General features: G+C 42.7%; 2 protein-coding genes across 2 annotated transcripts in view; one reads left to right on the top strand and one right to left on the bottom strand.

The window, feature by feature from the left end:
- Positions 1 to 18,261, top strand: part of Psph (phosphoserine phosphatase) — a 47,277-nt gene that overhangs the window by 18,131 nt on the left and 10,885 nt on the right. The window lies entirely within an intron of this gene.
- The window catches only part of Nipsnap2 (nipsnap homolog 2), a 29,435-nt gene continuing 12,794 nt past the window's right edge, over positions 1,621 to 18,261 (bottom strand). The window contains exons 4-10 of the mRNA XM_051205070.1: positions 16,416 to 16,510; positions 15,871 to 15,941; positions 14,708 to 14,848; positions 13,225 to 13,256; positions 7,053 to 7,147; positions 5,127 to 5,210; positions 1,621 to 2,864 (exon numbers count right to left, since the gene is read on the bottom strand). Of these exons, the coding sequence (XP_051061027.1) occupies positions 2,800 to 2,864; positions 5,127 to 5,210; positions 7,053 to 7,147; positions 13,225 to 13,256; positions 14,708 to 14,848; positions 15,871 to 15,941; positions 16,416 to 16,510 (583 nt within the window). The 3' untranslated portion in view covers positions 1,621 to 2,799. The remainder of the gene's footprint in view (positions 2,865 to 5,126; positions 5,211 to 7,052; positions 7,148 to 13,224; positions 13,257 to 14,707; positions 14,849 to 15,870; positions 15,942 to 16,415; positions 16,511 to 18,261) is intronic.

The following is an 18,261-nucleotide window of genomic DNA, read 5'->3' as shown; positions in this document are numbered from 1 at the left end:
CCTGCCAGGCGGTGATGGCACACATCTAAAGGTAAGATCCCTGCACTCGGGAGGCAGAGGCAGGCAGGTCTCTGGAGTTCGAGGCCAGCCTGTTCTACGGACTGAGTTCCAGGATATCTGGGGCTATACAGAGAAACTCTGTCTTGGGGGTGGGGGGAACACCTACAAAGAAACAAAAAAGATTCCGAGGGCTAGAGAGGCAAAAAGCCATCCTAACTCTGCCACCTCTGAGGTGGGCTCCGAGAATCTCTGGAATCTCACTGCTGCTGAGCTGGGGGTTTCCCTTCCTGTCACTTGCCTGGAGAGGACAGTATACAGTCATTAAAACAGCAGTTTATCCAGAGAATGGGGCCGAGCGGAGCATGACAGGAGTCAAGCCATGCATTTTGTTTTATTTTGCCTTTTGGAGACAGGGTTTCATGTAGCTCAAGATGGCCTCAAAGCTATTGTATAGCTAGCTAGGGATGACCTTGAACCCCTGGTCCTCCGTAGGCTCCTCTACCTCACATAGGCTGGGATTTCGGCATGCGCCATCGTGTCCAGTAGATATGAATGCATATACATTTATGTCTGGTGCTGGGGATCAACTGAACCTAGTAGAGCTTGTGCGTGCGACCGTTATCAAGTGAGTTGCATCCTCAGCTGTGGCCCCCATTTTTTCTTTTGTTTGTTTTTCTTCATGACAGGGTTTCTGTTTTCTGTTTGTAGCCCAGGCTGCCCTCAAACTCCCAAAGATCGGCCTACCTCTGCCTCCCAAGTGCTGGGATTAAAGGTGTGCACCAACACTGCCAGGGCTCTTCATTTTCTTAAAAGAAAAACACAGCTGGATCTGTTGGCACACACCTGTAATCCTGGCACTCAGGAATATGAGGCAGGAGGCAGGAGGTCAACCCAAAGTATAATATGACCCTGTCTCAAAACAACCAGGCTAGTGAGATGGCTTCAGTGGGAAAAGACAGACACTGCCACACATCATGACCTGAATTTAATCTCTGGGACCCACATGGTGGACGGAGAGGACCAACTCCAAAGGCTGTTTTCTGACCTCCACAGGCTGTGCACCCGTGAACTCTCTCCCTCTTCCTCTCTCTCTCTCTCATGCACACATACAAACACAGGTGTAATTACAATAAGAGTTACAAAAATTGTAAAAATTGTAATTTTCACAAAAACTCAAAGAGGAAGGCAGCAGATTTTCCTCATTCCGAGATGAGAGAGAGGGATTGTTGGTACAAAAATGAGTTTTTTTGTTTGTTTGTTTTTAGGGTATGGTAGCTCATATATGTAATCCTAGCACCTGGGAAAGGAAAGGCCAGAGGATTCTGAAAGTTCTGGGCCAGCATGGGCTATAGAATGAGACTATGTTAAAAAACAAAACAAAACAAAACGAAAAACCAAACCAACTAAAGAGACACACAGCTGGGCATGATGGGGGGCACCTTTAGTGCCAGTGCTCGGGAGGCAGGGGCAGGTGAATCTCTGTGAGTTCAAGGCCAGACTGGTATAGAGGTAGTTCCAGAACAGCCAGGACTATTACACAGAGAAACCCTGTCTTGAAGCAACAAAACAACAATAAGAACAAATCAAACAAACCAAAAAAGGTTTCAATCATGCAAAATGTGAAAATTAAGAGGATTTTATTTACTCTTACATGTCTTGGAGAAAACCATTCACATGTAAAAATTAGGCCTCTGCTAGGAGATTTAGTCATACTTTATTTTACATGAATCAATTTGTAGGGCAGACATAATTCTTCAGGTCACATGATTACAGTCACAAAATTGGCACACTATATTAAAAACAAAACCAAACAGAGACAGACAAAAATATGAAGCATTTTGCCAACTCAGACCCACCATGCACTGCCCTGCATACGTGGAAGTGTCTGCAGTGAGCTTACCAAAATAGAACCAGAGGTCAGAGGTCACAAATGGTGGCTTACAAAATAAAACCTCTTTCCCAAGAGCTACTTGTTTTATAGAAAAATATTACAAATAAAATTAGAGCTATTTGAGGTGTTCATTCCCAAATCGAGTGTGGTGCAACTGGTTCATACCAACCCCTTAGGACACAGTACCTGGTGGATGTGGAGCCTGCATTTTTCACCAGGGACACCGTGACCACCCTTCCAGCCAGCTCAGGGTGGAGCACTGCTCAGCCCCATGACTGATCAGAAGTCACAAAATCAGAACATTTCCAGCCACTGGGCACACTCATAATTTGTTCCTAGTCTGAGACGCAGAAAAACTGCTCGGGGGTAACATGATGTAATTTGTGTTTCTTCCTGAAGGAAGAAAATGTGTAGAGATCTGTAAACGTAAAACAATTTGTTTTTTAAATAGAAAGCAATAGCTAATTGCTTGTTCGAAGCTGGAATTTTACTCAAGAAATGACTCAATTTTTAATTTTGTTTTTTGAGACAGGGTCTCACTATTCAAGCCCAAGGGCCCAAGCTGATCCGAAACTCTCTGTAGCCCAGACTAACCTAGGACTTCCTGTAATTCTCCTGCCTCACCTCCCTGAGGGCTAAGCTACCACACCCGGCTTGGAATTACTATGTTTTCCTGAAGGGGTGGAGGCTTAAGTAACGTCTGGTAAGCAGAGATGTGGCAGAGCGAAGCTCCACGTAGTCCAATCCCCCGATTTCTCTTCGTGATGATGCGATTTTTAAAGAAAAGTGAGCTTACAAGCTATGTACAGCAGCTTACGCCTCAAGTTTCTGCTTTTCACTTGACAAGTGGCTGAAATGAATTCATGACATATATTCAGTACGGAAATCCGTGTAGGCACATGGAAGTTTCACTGGAGGGGCGAGGTCTTGAGCGGGATCATGATTCTGGACTCCATTTCCTGGATGAGCGGGACTGAAAACAAGGCGGGAGTTACTTCGCTGGCCTTTCCAAAATCACTGGGTAAGGGCAGGTTAACAAGGCGCCTGCTCAGACCAGAAACACCTGCCCTTAGAAAGCAGGGGAGTGCTAGGAAACCCAGGGCAGAAACAGGTGACAGCACCAGCACCGACAAGGGGGTCACTGAAACTGACAGCGCCCTCCTGGAGAGCTGCTTGATGGGAAATTAGGGAAGCCTGGGTTGTGAAAATAGCGATTTCTCAAAAGGTTCTTTAAAACAAACAGACAAAAATCCAAATACTACTAGATCTAAATGTAATCCATGGGAAGGAAAAGTGAGATGGCTCAGTGGGTAAAGGCACCTGTCACCAAGCCTGAAGACCTGTGTTCAATCCCTGGAGCCAACATGGAGGAAGGGAGAGGACTACCGCCCACAAACCGCCCACTGACACACATGTGTGTGCTCTGTGGTGGGCCCCTTCTCCGGCATAACCCTCCCACAGCATAACAATAGCACATAGGGAAAGAAATGTACAATAATTATTTTTTTCAATTAAAAAATTTGTAAAAACTGCCAGCCAGCATTGGGGAGGCAGAGGCAGGCAGATCTCTGTGAGTTTGAGGCCAGCCTGGTCTACAGAGTGAGTTCCGGGAAAGCCAGAGCTGTTACACAGAGAGACCCTGTCTTGAACCTCCCCCCCCCCAAAAAAATTGTAAAAACGACTTCTGTAGACGTGGACTAAGACCCATTTCTGGAAACAGATGAGAAGCGTAAGTGGAAATTACAAGCAGGCATGGTGGCTCACACCTATAATCCTAGTATGTGGGAGGCTATGGCAGGAAGACTCCTAAGTTTGTGGCCAAGTTTGATACACCAGAGAGAGTATATCAAAACAACAGAAGAATAAAAACAAAATTACACACAGTTACAGGGTGTTGTTTCTTTTGTGACTGGTCTCCACTTTCTATGTAGCCAAGGAAGCCCTTTAACTGGGACTTCCCCACCTGAACTTCCTGGCATAGGCCTTGGCTCAATTGTGTGATATTTTCTTTTTAAACTAAAAGACAAGCTATTTCTACTTCCCAGGTTGCTCTCTCTCTCTCTCTCTCTCTCTCTCTCTCTCTCTCTCTCTCTCTCTCTCTCTCTAAGTATGTAGCTTAAATACCCATCAAATTGAACTTTATGCCAATCTATGAGTTCGAAGCCAGCCAGTGAGTTACAGGATAGCACAGCTATATAGTGAGACCCTGTCTGGGGAAACAACCAAACAAAAATTAACTTTTTATAGTTACTCTCGATTTTTCAGTGCTGTGGATCAAACCCAGGGTAGAGCCATATCCCCAGCCCCAAAGTTATTGTCATTGTCATTGTTATTAGTGCTGCTACTTGTTACTCTATAACTCAGTCCATCTTGGAGCATTCTTTTAGCCATAGCTCTCCATACCTGTGTGCAAATATATTCTTTTTAACTGAGGGGTTAAATTATTTTGGGGAAGTGATGGTCGTGATGAAAAAAGTTTAGAAAAAATTGTAATTTTTAGAGAACAAACTAAAAGATTTTAAAACTTAAGCTAGTCCAACATGGTGCTGCAAGCCTTTGATTCTAGCACTTGGGAAGCAAAGGCCAGTGGATCTCTGTGGGTTCGAGGCCAGCCTGTTCTGGACAGCAAGGGAATAAAATAAATATAAAATTAAGCTATCCACATGTCTGAAAACTCTATTAGGCAATACAATGGTTGAAAGAATCAATATTCTCATTTTGTCTGCCTTCCGCTTTAAAAATAATTTTACTTATTAATCATATGCATCTGGGTATCTTATCTGCATGCATGTCTATACCTGTTGTACCCATGGAAGCCAGAAAAAAGCACTGGATTCCCTAGACCAGGAGTTCCAGGTGCTAGGAATTGAACCCAGGTCCTCTGGAAGGGCAGCCAGTGTTCATACGCTGGGCCGTCTTTCCAGCCCCTTCTCTGCTTTTTTCCCAGACAGGCTCTACCTGTGTCGCCTAGGCTGGTCCTACCCTTTCAATTCTCCTCTCAGCTCTTCCCAAAGAGCTGGAATTATAGTCATGAGCCACCCGGCTGGGTTAAAGAATCAAGCTTCTTAATTTGAAACAAAGTCAAGACGGCATTTAAAGAGAAAAAACAAACAAACAAACAAAACTGGTCTATCTCATGTCTTGTCAATCTTATCGTCATACCCTTACTATCACACCTGCATTTTAAACTATGCACACTCAAGGCAGGAAGCTGTAAGGGTCAGTGGCAGCTTACCTGTGTAGTACACCAATTCCTCCCAGCCATGCTTGTGCCATGCTGCGTTCCGTATGTCTTCCCTGGTCTGAAGATCTTTATAAGCTTAAACATGAGCACAGGGAGTAGACCCGGGTCAGACACGATAACCACATTCTAGGAGTACAGTCACTCAGCTAGCTGTCTCCTTCTCTGACACTATTTTGGTTATTCAGTAACTGACTTGGAAAATAGCAAGCACGAAGGAGAGAAATCAATGTTAGGGCTTCTGAGGGGAGCTACCTGCTCTCAAGGTCTTATAATCCACCAAGCACAAGACGTCTTTACACAGTGAGGAAGCTTCTTCAATAACACACTGCATATATGATTCAGAACCTTCAGATTAGATAAACCTTAGGCTCACAATCCTTCTGCCTTTGTCTCCCAAGTGCTGGGCTTATAGGCATGTGTTTTTATTTCGATTTAAAAAAAATTTATCTTATATGTATGTGTGTTCTGCCTACATATGTGTATGTATATATGTATGTATGCATGCATGTATGTGCACTCCACACATGGAGGCCAGAGGAGTGCCACAGATTACAGGTGATGGTGAGTCACTGTGTGGGTGCTGGGAACAAGAGCAGTCAGTGCTGTTAGGCAGCGAGTCATTTCACCAGCTCCAGAACACGCTTATTGCTGTTGTTGACATTTGTTTGTAAACTCTATACATTTGAAAACTCTGTTGTTTTGGGGAACCAAACATTTCCTTTTCAGGACAAGGCTGCCTGTGGGTGCTAGAAAGAGGGAGTGTTAAACCATAATCTATTATTAGTGCAGTCTTTCAGTTTCTTTTTTTTTTTTTTAAGGGCTTGCTTTTTAAATTTATTTATTTTTATGGGCATTGACATTTTTGCCTGTCTGTGCAAGGTGCCGGGCAGTTGTAAGGCGCCATGTGGGTGCTGGGAATTGAACCCTGGGTCCCCTGAAAGAGGAGCTGGTATTCTTAATCACTGCATCATCTCTCTAGCCCCCAGGCTTTTGGTTTCTTAAATGTTAGGTAAGCTCTGTGGAGCAGAAGAGCCCAGGCTGTGCAGGGGTTTCTGGGAGTGATGATGCGAGGGGAGGGATGAAGAATACACCAGAAGCTATCTTTTTTTTGCCTCAATGTAACCACTGAAGCTTAGTTTCCCAGTGACAATGCTACTATGTAACCAGTCTGTACTATGTGTGGGGATTTGTTCCTGATGAAGACTGAATCTAGCTAGGGCCTTGTGCATGGCCCCAGCCACACCCTTGTTTATTTATTTATGTGCAGGTACTTAGTGATGTGTGCCTTGTGAGTGCCGGTGCCTGTAGAGGCCAGGAGCGCAGAAGATCCCTTGGAGTTGGTGGTAACTGAACCCAGGTTCTCTGGAAGAACAGTGAGTTCTTATTGCTGCATCATCTCTCCAGAGCCTGGTTGTGTTTTCCTGGTTTTAATTTTTATTTACACACATGCATGCAATGAAATATACTTATATCCATCCTCATCCTCCCAATGCTCAGTAACCTCAACAATGCTTTTTTTTTTTTTTTTTTTTTTTTGATCCTGTCTTGCTTTGTAGCTCAAGGCTGGTCTGGAACCTTCCATGTAGCCCTTGCTGGTAGTGAACTCTCAATTCTCCTACCTCAGCTTCCTGAGTGCTGGGATTATAGTTGTGTGCCAACATATCTTACTGGAGCCCCATCTGTTGCCAGTTTATAAGCCAGTGACCTCTTGCTCTTGGCCCTTTTTTTTTGTTGTTGTTCTAGATAGCCCAGCATTTACCATCCACCTGTGATGACTGCATTTGCTATAGTGCGTAAGGCATTTGCTATAGTGCGTAAGGTTACCGAGTCTAGAGTTACCCCACTGCATGTTACAATTTCATTAGTAATGAGTTCTTCAATCCCGGTAAGTCACAAAAGAAGGAAAAATACACATACCCCAAAGATGATGCACCATATATAGCTGCCCAATTTGAGAGAAGAATCCCCCAACTGCCTCATTATTGTCCTGTCTAAAGCGAATGGCACGGGCCCTATGAGAGAAAAGCAGTGTTCCGATAGTTAAGGAGAGTGAGTAGGCGCTCAAGGATGCTGATGCACACCTGTAATCCCAGCACTTGGAAGGCAAAGACAAAGGCAGCAGCATCTGCAGTAAGTTAGAGACCAGCCTGGGCTACACAGTGAGCCTGGGCCAGCCCATGCTATGTGGTGAGACCCTTTCTCAACAAAGCAAAGATTCAGACTGTATTTCCTCCTCTCAGAGCCAGCTGTTGGGAATTAAGACTGTTTTCTTTTAACGTATATCAAAGTAGTAAATAAAATCAAGTTTTTATTTTATTTATTTTGGGGGGGAAGTTAGGATTTCATTCTACACCCCAGGCTAGCTCAGAATTTACTATGTGGGCCAGATGACCTCAAACTCATGACTTTCTTGCCTCAGCCTTCTTGGGAGGCTAATTATTTTTGTGAGAAGTAGATGATATTTACTTATGGCTTTTCAAAATAAAAACAGCAACATAAAGATATATGGTGGCATGTCTGCTTATTATTAAATTTAAATATATACTTCTGATTCTTGATATAATCTGGAAGGGAAAGAGACCTGCTAACTTAAAAGAAAATGCTTCACAGTTGTGAATTTTGCAATCTACAATAATTTTCCTCACAAGACATGCTTGGCGCAATGAGGGCACCAACATTACTGGAGAAGTCAACTACTTTTTGGTTGGATTTAAGGCCTAGTCCATGAGATGGAATCCATATTTGACACTGTTAATGAGACCAAGAACCAAGAAGAGACATAAATAACCTGCTACTCTTATGCTGCTAAAAAAACACAGTAATAAAACAACTCCTAGTAACTTCTTGCCAGGCCCATAAATCAGTACATCACTAAGCCCTCACAGAGACCCACAACGGGTCAGTGTATAGAGAATAAGGGGCTTTGGAGTGTTCAGTCCTATACACACATGAGAACTCAGGGATCCATGCAGAAGAGGGGGCAGGACAATTGTGAAAGCCAGAGGTGGTGGATGACTTGGAGGAAACTGTTTTCTAGACATAAATTGGAAAATGCATACATATGAACTCACAGTGATTGTAACAGCATGCACAAAACTGCAAAAGTTCCAGCCAGAAAAAAACAAAACAAAAAAATCCCCGTATGGAGGAGGGAGGCGGGCATAGGATTCCACTCCTAGCTGAAGAGTTATTGGCATTTAATTGCTGATGAGAGAGGGAATAATTTTTTCTTTTTTAATGCTGCTGTTATTGACCATACTCTAGGGTGGCCTCATACCCAGGATAGTTGGCCAACATAAGCTGGATTCCAAGGGTTTATTGGGAGAGAGAACATGAAGATGGGCGAATAGGGAGGCGGGGAACATAGGGGAAGCTGGGGGAGGGGAATGAATGTGATTAAAATACATTGTGTGGAATTCTCAAAGAATTAATAAAAACATTTTAAAAGAATGGCTTCAGCTGGGCAGTGGTGGTGTACACCTTTAATCCCAGCACTTGGAATGCAGAGGCAGGTGGATCTCAAGTAAGTTCAAGGCCAGTCTGGTCTACAAAGCTAGTTCCAGGACAGCCAGGATCTTTTACACAGAGAAACCCTGTCTGGAAAAAAAATTTTCATTAGGAGAAAGGGAGGAGCCTTAGACACATGACACCCATGATGCCAAAGAACACTATATCTATGGGGATTCCCATCCCTGTGGGTTGGAATAGATATAAGGGGATGCTCTTTCAGAGCAGACAGAGACTCTGCGGCTTTTTGGATAGCGTATGGGGTACTGTGAGGAGGCCCCTTCTCAGCAGCTCACTCTGGTATAGTCAGGGCTCTCACTAACGCAAATGGAGCTGCCTCTAACGTTTTCTCTCTTTGGAGAAAACTTTGTACTATGGAGGAAGTACATACACACGTGCTACGGATACAGACAGCACAGAGCCATGATTGAAATGGCTTAAAATGAGCATCTGGGTCTGCAGAGATGGCTCAGTGTTGAGAGCATTTGCTGGTCTTCTAGAGGACCAAGTTTCAATTCCCTGTACAGCTTGTGACCACCTGTAACCACAGCTTCAAGGAATCTGATACCTGCTGGCCTGCACAGGTGCATGCATGTGCAAACACATATACACACTTAAAATTGATAAAAACAGGTCCGGTAGTGGTGGTACACACCTTTGTTCCCAGCATTTGGGAGGCAGAGGCAGGTGGATCTCTGTGAGTTTAAGGCCAGCCTGGTCTCCAGAGTGAGTTCCAGGACAGCTAAGGATATACAGAGAAACTCTGGCTTGAAAAACAAAAAACAAAACAAAACAACAAAAAATTGGTAAAAACAAATCATTAAAAAAAAAAAAAATCCTCCCCAAACCAATCAATCAAACACAAACCCCTTTGTTTTCAAGATTTAACACTGTGTAAAAAGCATCAGTTTAGTATTTTTTTAAACTCAAACATCTGCTGGCACCAGGTAGTCTGTTTTCACATTCAGTGAGATCACCTGAAATCTTGAAAATGTTGAAAAATGAAAATTTCCCCAAATCAATTTTATATCATTGCAGATAAAAATGAAGGCTGGGCTTCAAGTGATGCAGGGATCCTATCTCACCAGAAAAGCAAAGTTGGTGTCTGCCAAGGATGTCCTCGCCCTGGGTTACCCAGGAGGTCCTTGTCAATACTTCCTGTGCTCCAGCCTGGTCTCAGGCACACGAAGGGCTTAGCACTGCTGAAATTTGGAGCAATAGGTTCACTCTCATTTATTTAAATGACAGGAACATGATAAATAAGCTATAAACATCCACAGTGAGAAAAATGGCCCTTGAGGGGTAGGAAACTTAAAAGTTTTTGAGATATGGTCTTATCTTAGCTCAGGCTGGTTTTGAAATCATAACTTTGCTTGCCCCAGCTTGCCAGATGCTAGGACTACAGGCGTGCATCACTGAGTCCAGTAAGGAGGAAGATTCTTCAGCAGGCCTGACCAGTGTTCTCTCACTGAAGGGAAACTGTACAGACTGAACGCTAACACCTCAACAGGACTCAGAAACAGGAGCACCCTCTCCTGTTAGTGATGAGGCCAGCATGCTGAGGGCCTCGATGTATACCTCCACAATCATTCACATGGACCGAGAACCCCAAGTGTGACTCCCACCAAGGCCTCCAGGTTCCTCTGCTGTGAATCCACCGTGGATCACCCACAAATTATATGGATATCGTCATAAAAATTACAAATGTGATCAACTGTCTCAAATTAAGGAAATCAACTGAACTGTGCACTGTAATCGCTCAGGGGGAAGAGTTTTTGATTGATAGTGATAAAATATTCTGGATTATTAATTTCATTCTGAACTTGTCTAATTCGGTTATGGAAGGCAAAGAAAATATACTTGCCATAGCCTGGTAATAATCAGAAATGTGTGCTGAGGAGACCACCATCTTAATAGTTACCTACATGCCAAAATACAAATCCAATGCTGAACTGGTTATATAAAGTGATTAAAATAATTGAATAACCTTGACATATCCTGTGGATTCACTCTGAAAAAATACTAATTCATAATATCCTAGTTGTATGAACATTTAAACTGCTATAAGCTAGCACAAACACCTCAAAAACATAAACAAAACCCTTGATTAAAATGGCACTATCATAGTATATAGTCAAATATGTACTTCTTTGTTGTTTGAGACAAGGTCACAGGAGCCCAGGCTGGTCTCAAACTTGCTATGTAGCTGAGGATAGCTTTGATCTCCTAGTCCTCCTGCCTCCACCTCCCCAGTGCTGGGAGCCCAGTGTACATACACTACCACATCTAGCTAGATTGAGCTTTTGTATTGAACCTAAGAACTTTTGTCTACTTCAGACTAAAAGTTTTTCTCTGGATGTTTTTCATGCTTCACTTCTTACATTTAAAGAAAATGTTTGTTTTCATTTTATAAGTGTCTACTTGCATGTATGTGCACTCTGTGTATGCAGTGCCATTGGAGGCCAGTAGAGGGCATCAGATTCCCTCTGAAACTGGAGTTACAGACCGTTGGGAGCTGCCTTAGTTAAGAACCCAAACTGGGCTGTTAGTGCTGCCCACCTTTAATCCCAGCACTCAGGAGACAGGCGGATCTCTGTGAGTTCTAAACCAGCCTGGTCTACAGAGCTAGTTCCAGGACAGGCTCCAAAGCCACAAAGAAACCCTGTCTCAAAAAACAAAACAAACAAACAAACAAACACCCCAAAAAACCCAACCTGTTGATGGGCAGAGGTTGTATATGCCTTTAATCCCAGCACTTGGGAGGCAGAGACAGGCAGATCTCTGTGATTTCAAGGCCAGCCTGGTCTACAGAGTGAGTTCTAGGACAGCTAGGGCCACAGAGAAACCATGTCTTGAAAAACCAACCAACAAAACAAACAAAAAAACCCACCCCCTCCAAAAAAAAAAAAAAAAAAAAAAAAACTAACCCAATTTGATGCCGGTTGTGGTGGCATATGCCTTTAATCCCAGCACTCAGGAGGCAGAGGCAGGTGGATTCCTGAGTTTTATCCATGTAAGCTTGCATTGGTAATCTGCTACTCAAACTACAGAAAGAAAAAGAGCTGCATCATCGATCCCAGTTGCTCTGTTAAAGTAACAAACCCCTGATTCTTGAGGAGAGCCTCATCAAGGACTGTACTGTGTGAAACTATACTCCACAGTACTGGGACTTTGTTTGCAAGCCTTTTGGGAGAGATGTATGCTGTTCGAACAGCATTCGGTCTTGGTAATTCCTCAGAGGTTCAACTGGAGGAGTTAGATCTAAACATGACTGGCCATGTGTTAGTAATTTATTTTTCTGTATAGGTTTTTCTTTTGCTGCTTGTTTGTTTTGTTTCTTGAGATAGGGTCTTGCTATGTCTTGTGATCGTCCTTTAGTCTCTTAAGTGGTGGGATCATATGAGATGTTTGGCTTGTGTTAACAATTATAGAAACAGGGATGGAGAGTTTGTTGGCTCAGGGGTTAAGAGCACTGGCTGCTGTTCCAGAGGATTTGGGTTCAATTCCCAGCACCCACGTGGCAGCTCATAACTGCCTGTAACTCCAGTTTCAGGGGATCTAACACCTGCACACAGATATACATACAGGTAAAACATGAATGGACACGAAATAAAAATAAAAATTACTTTAAAATTAATTATGGAAGCTTAAGAGTAAGTATAGAATGGCAGATCCATTATATTGTTCTTTCTAGTTTTGTACATGTTTGAAATTTTTCATAAAAACATAAAACAAAGTCATCCAAGCCAGGGGCCAGCAAGATGACTCAGGGGTTAAAGGCACTTGCAGTGAAACCTGACTACCTAAGTTTCATCCTTGGGATCCACATGACAGGAGAGAGGCAACTCTAGGAAGCTGCCTTCTGGCCTCCACAGGCACCATGCCCTACCAATAACACAGACAAAAATGTAGTAAAAATACACTTAAAACAAATCAGGTAGAGGTTGGAGAGATGGCTCTGTGGTTAAGAGCACTCGCCGATCTTCTAGAGGACCCAAGTTTGGTTCCCTGCACTCACATGGTAGGTAACAAATGCCTGTAACTCCAGTTCCAGAGGATCCAATGTTCTCTTTTGGACTCTGTGGATTCCACATGAACGTAATGCACAGACACACATGCAGACAAAATGCCCACACACACAAAAGAAAATAAATCTTAAAAAAAGGATGGTGGTGTGTATTTGCATTTCCAGGGTCTTTGGAGGTGGAGGCAGGAGGAGCATTTGAGCCCAGGCATTCTAGACTATCCTGGCAACATAGTGAGGGACTCTGAAAAAGTGCAGTGCTGAGTCAAAGCATTTAAGTTTTTTTCAACTAAGGATTTACAATATGAGCCAGAGTGGTGGCACACACCTGGGAGGCCAGGAACCTGGGAGGTGGAGGCACAGGGATCAGGAGTTCAAGGACCGTCATGGTTACATAGTTGAGCTTGAAGGTAGACTGGGATATGACATTGTCTCAAAAGGTCAAAAACAGAAAACAACAAACAAACAAACAAACAAAAAACCACACAAAAACCAAAACTATGGCATGGCTTAAAATAATGAATAAGATTGACAAACTCAATACAATGATATACTTACCAGTAATTGCCCCATTCAATCATTGTTCCTGGCTGCAAGAGAATTTAGGTTTTGGTTAGTTGTATGAACATATATAGAATAGGAACAAAACTGTGATTATCTGCTGTGTTCCCATGACATCACTGTAGCATTCCATGGCGTCATATGAGAAAACAACCTACACATACTCTAAGACTAAGTCCTCCATGAATGATGATACAAGGCATACTACAATGTTGTACTGTGGTCATGTTGTGTATATAAAGTACACTACAGCGTTGTACTGTGTTCACATGGTGGATACGAGGCATACTTCAATGTTGTACTGTGTTCACACAGTAGATACAAGATATAATACAATGCTGTACTGTGTCTGTGTTCACATAGTAGACACAAGATACACTACAACGTTGTGCTGTGTTCACATGCTGGATATGAGGCACACTATAACGCTGTTCTGTGTTCACATGGTAGAACAGTTAGTTCATCCTTTGATTCACTGAGGGGCCTCTCTCCACCTCCCCTGTACAAGGGTGATCATCAGATCCCTGAGATGTATACCTTGTAATGCCGCTGTCACTGGAGGCTTTGAAGGGTGAAGAATGGATATAAAAAGATGGGTAATGAACACAATTTACCATGTTTTTTATTGCATATACAATTACAGTGTTATCACTAAAAACAGGGCTATATCTAGGTCATTCTTTTTGGTCACGGAGTGGACATATCTAGAAAGTTCTTTTTGTTATTTTTTGAGATAGGATTTCTCTATGTTGCTGTGGTTTCCCTGGAACCTACTATATAGACCAGAGTGGCTTTGAACTCACAGACATTTGCCTGCCTTTGCCTCCTAAGGACTGGAATTAAAGGCAATGGCCACCAGGCTTGGCTCACTCTCACTCTCACTCAGACAGTGCTGTAGAATTTGTGCAACACTCCATGAATATTAGGCACTCTTGGTTCAGCAAGTGTGGCTGCTGTCTAGTGTGCCTGGTTCTGCACTCAAGGCCCTTCCTCAAACAGAATGGTATTTGGGCTTGGGGATGTAATGTAGCTCAGTTAATAGTGTTTGCCTGCCATGCACAGAGCTCTGGGTTGGATTCTCAGCACTGTAGAAGCAGGAGGGCCAGGCATTCAGGGCTATCCTTGGCAATATGCCAAGTTTGAAGCCAGCCTCAAAATGTTTATTATCAAGTAACAAACATACATAATGCCATAAGTACAAAAGAAGAAAAAGGCCGAGAAAGAAGAGAGAGAAAAAAAAGTAAAACAAAAAAGACCAGATTGGGAGAAAACAAGTCAAATTAAAAATATAAACTGGATATGGTGCTGGATGTCTGTAATCCCAGCACTCAGGCTATGGGGGACCCTGTTTCCAAACATCACCACCACCCCTGAAAAACAGATATAAGATGCTAAACATGCATAACAAAATGCTCACTTCTGTCTTATTGTCTGCACCAGGAAGCTGTATGGGGAAAGCTGGCCTGCATTTGCTACTTACTCGGAGTTGGTAGGACCTGAGTTCATATATATTGGGTCCTGATCTGGGCACTGGCTCATTCCAGAAACTGAACTCCAACAGCAGCTGATTCCTCCTGGAGAGAAGCATGTCGCTTCTGGCTTTACGGAAATTTACAAATTCCTTTGGGTGAAAAAAAAATATGCTCATGAAATATTCAGGTATCTATATATAAATATACTTTAGTAACAACTGAATTCCACAGGATATGGTTATAAGTAAAACCATCTTAGTTTTTATAAGACAGTTTTATAATACAGCATCCTTTCTTACTTCCTAATATATCCAGATACTTTTTATGCTTTTTTAAAAAAAGATTTATCCTATTTCATGTGTATGAATGTTTGCTTGCATGCATATATGTGCACCATGCATTTGCCAACATCCATGGAGGTCAGAAAAAAGGCATCAGATCCCCTAGAACTGGAGTTACAGATGGCTGTGAGCCACGATGTGAATCAAATCTCAGCCTTCCACAAGAGCAACAAGTCCTCTAAACTACTGAGCTGGGGTTTGATCCACAGCACCACATAAACCAGGGATAGTGGCTCACACCAATGACCCTGGTGTTTGGGAAGGTAGGATCGGAACTGAAGGCCTCCCCTGGCTTCATAAGGAGTTTGAGGCTAGCCTGAGCTATATGAGACCATCTCAAACAAATCAACAAAAATTCAAAAGGAAACCGAACAAATTACATATGTGCTGACAGTTTCTAACTGTAATCCAGGGCTGTGTCTATCTTGCAGGGTTAAAGTCCCGTCTTGTCAGTTGCACTGTGCTAGCGCGGAGGAACTGATTTTGATAGTAATAAAACTCATAGTTTCAAACGCAGACATATAATTTTAAGAGCTCATATGATGAAATTTCTACTATGAAAACTAAATGTTTACTAACAAAAGCTGCTAACAGTGTCTTCATGAAGTTCTGTGTGAACACCCTGTGTCATTAAGACTTCACAGTTGCTGGGTGCCTTTAATCCCAGCACTCGGGGAAGCAGAGGCAGGCGGTTTGAGGCCAGCCTGGTCTATACAGTGAGTTTCAGGACAACCTCCAAAGCAATACAGAGAAACCCTGTCTCAAAAAACCAAAAAGACTACACAAGCACGTCTACATCCATATATACTTTTTTTTTTTTTAATTGTTACCTGGTTTTCTTTGAGTTTATTCATGACCTCCGTGAGGGCTGGGTAGCCTCCTTCATACCTCCAGAGGTGGACTGAAATGCATTTTAAAAGACAGTACATATTTAGTGTCAAGGTACTCTTACCTTGATAATATAGATGCATGTCACATGGACACAGTATAGCCTTGAATACAGTATAACATTGTAATGTAGCTTGTGTACACCATGTGAATACAGTGTAACATTGTAGTGTATCTTGTACACACCATGTGAACACAGAACAACATTGTAGTGTGCTTTGTATCTGCCACTGAGTCATACTACAAAGTTTCCATAACAGATTTGAACATTAAAAAAAAAAAAAAAAACTTTTACAGTGAGTTACTAAAGAAACCACTTGATCTAGGAAACCAAAATGGGACTTGAAAAGGACTGAAAAAACAAAAATACAAAAAAACAAAACAAAACAAACAAAAAAAAAAAAAACCAAGCATTACATTACAAAGTAGTTTAAACGGCAAACTAGCATGAAGATATTTATCGCAAGCAAAGACTTGTGCTTCCTACCCGCTTGATCCTGCTCGCCATACCACGTGTTCCATGTCCCCACCAAGGTACAAGGGTACTGCTTGCCTTCATGGATTTTGGGTAACACTTCTTGACTTAAAGAGAAGAGACAGCAATTCTGGTTAAACAGGTGAGAGATTTCCCTGTCCACAACAGGAAGCATCATTTGGAATGCAACCACTTCCTATGTGTCCTAGTACCTGACCCCACAGCATATGTGTTTTGTTTGTTTTAGATGTATTTATTTTATGTGTATGAGTGTTTTGTCTACAAGTATGTCTGTATACCGTGTGTTGCCTGGTGCCCACAGAGGCCAGAAGAGAGCATCAGATCCTCTGGAACTAGACTTACAGATGGTTGTGAGTCACTGTGTGGGTGCTAGGGGTCAACCTGGAGTCTTTTTGTTAGAGTAACAAGCCCTCTAAACCACTGAGCCATCTCTACTACCCACCCTCCCCCAGCATATTTGTGAGATGAAGTCCGGAACTGAAGTTGTCTATCAGCACCCACTTATCAACAGCTTAGGTTTTAACCCCAGGTTATTTACAAGAATTACAAGCAACTCCAGCAGTTTGATAAAGGTATTTACAAAGGACCAAAGGTCCCAGGAGTCCAGGAGCCATGGCTCCATTATTTGCTCTTTCAGGAGGAAGGAGGAAAAAAAGCTATTTAGGAATGTGAGGTTTACAAAAGTTAAGTTCTGCTGGATCCCAGAGAAAGAGAAGACAGGAATTACATAGAAGATCATGTAAGACATCAGAAAACAGGAAAAAGCACTCAAGACAGAGGCGAGCAATAGGCAGCTAGCAGAGCAAGGCAGTGAAGCAGGCCTTTGGGAAGAAAGACAACAGCCAATGGTATGAAGCAAGCCAGCTTCCATAGTCCCCAAGGCCACCAGTGTGGTGCAGCAACATGGACGAATCAAAATGAAATATGCACTCGAAGCAACAATTAGTTCCTGCATGTTGTCACACTGCACTGAATTCAGCCAGCTACAGGCATCTCAGAAGTAACACAATGAACACACCAACTGACTCAGGACCACCAAGAGCAGGATTGGTGCCTGAGCCTTGGCAAGTCACAGCCATGTGTGACTTTTAACAGGTGTCATATCTAAGCTTAACTCCACAGACACCTTCCTATGGTGCAGAGAGGGTCCCATGTAGCTGCCAATGACCTTAAACTTGGGACTGATTTTTCCTAGGTACTTGGGTTATAAGCATATGCTGCCATGCCTGGCTATACAGAAAATTAATCCTAGACCTTGTCTCAAAAAACTGAAAGAAAAAAAGAAATGTTACTGGTTCTATTTATCTGCCAATGACACATCATAATTATAGTAGGCTGGAGACAAGAATTACATGTTGTCATTTAGTTTAGTTTTGGTTTTTTTTTTGAGTGTTCTGTCTGCACATGCCTGCATGCCAGAAGAAGGCATCAGATCCCATTAAAGATGGTAATGAGCCACCATGTGGTTGCTGGGAATTGAACTCAGGACCTCTGGAAGAGAAGCAGCCAGTGCTCTTAACTGCTGAGCCGTCTCTCTAGCTTCCAGTATTCTCTATCTATCTATCTGTCTATCTGTCTATCTGTCTATCATCTGTCTATCTGTCTATCCGTCTATCCGTCTGTCCGTCCATCCATCCATCCATCCATCCATCCATCCATCCATCCACACAGGATTTTGCTGTATAGTCCTGGCCAGTATGTATGTATGTATGTATGTATGTATGTATGTATACACAGGACTTTGCTGTATAGTCCTGGCCAGTATGTATGTATGTATGTATGTATGTATGTATGTATGTATGTATTATGTTTACACAGGATTTTGCTGTATAGCCCT

This window comes from Phodopus roborovskii, unplaced genomic scaffold (genome assembly GCF_943737965.1).
Source record: "Phodopus roborovskii unplaced genomic scaffold, PHOROB, whole genome shotgun sequence".
NCBI classification, from domain to species: Eukaryota; Metazoa; Chordata; class Mammalia; order Rodentia; family Cricetidae; genus Phodopus; species Phodopus roborovskii.
This window is presented reverse-complemented; position numbering and strand designations above follow the sequence as displayed.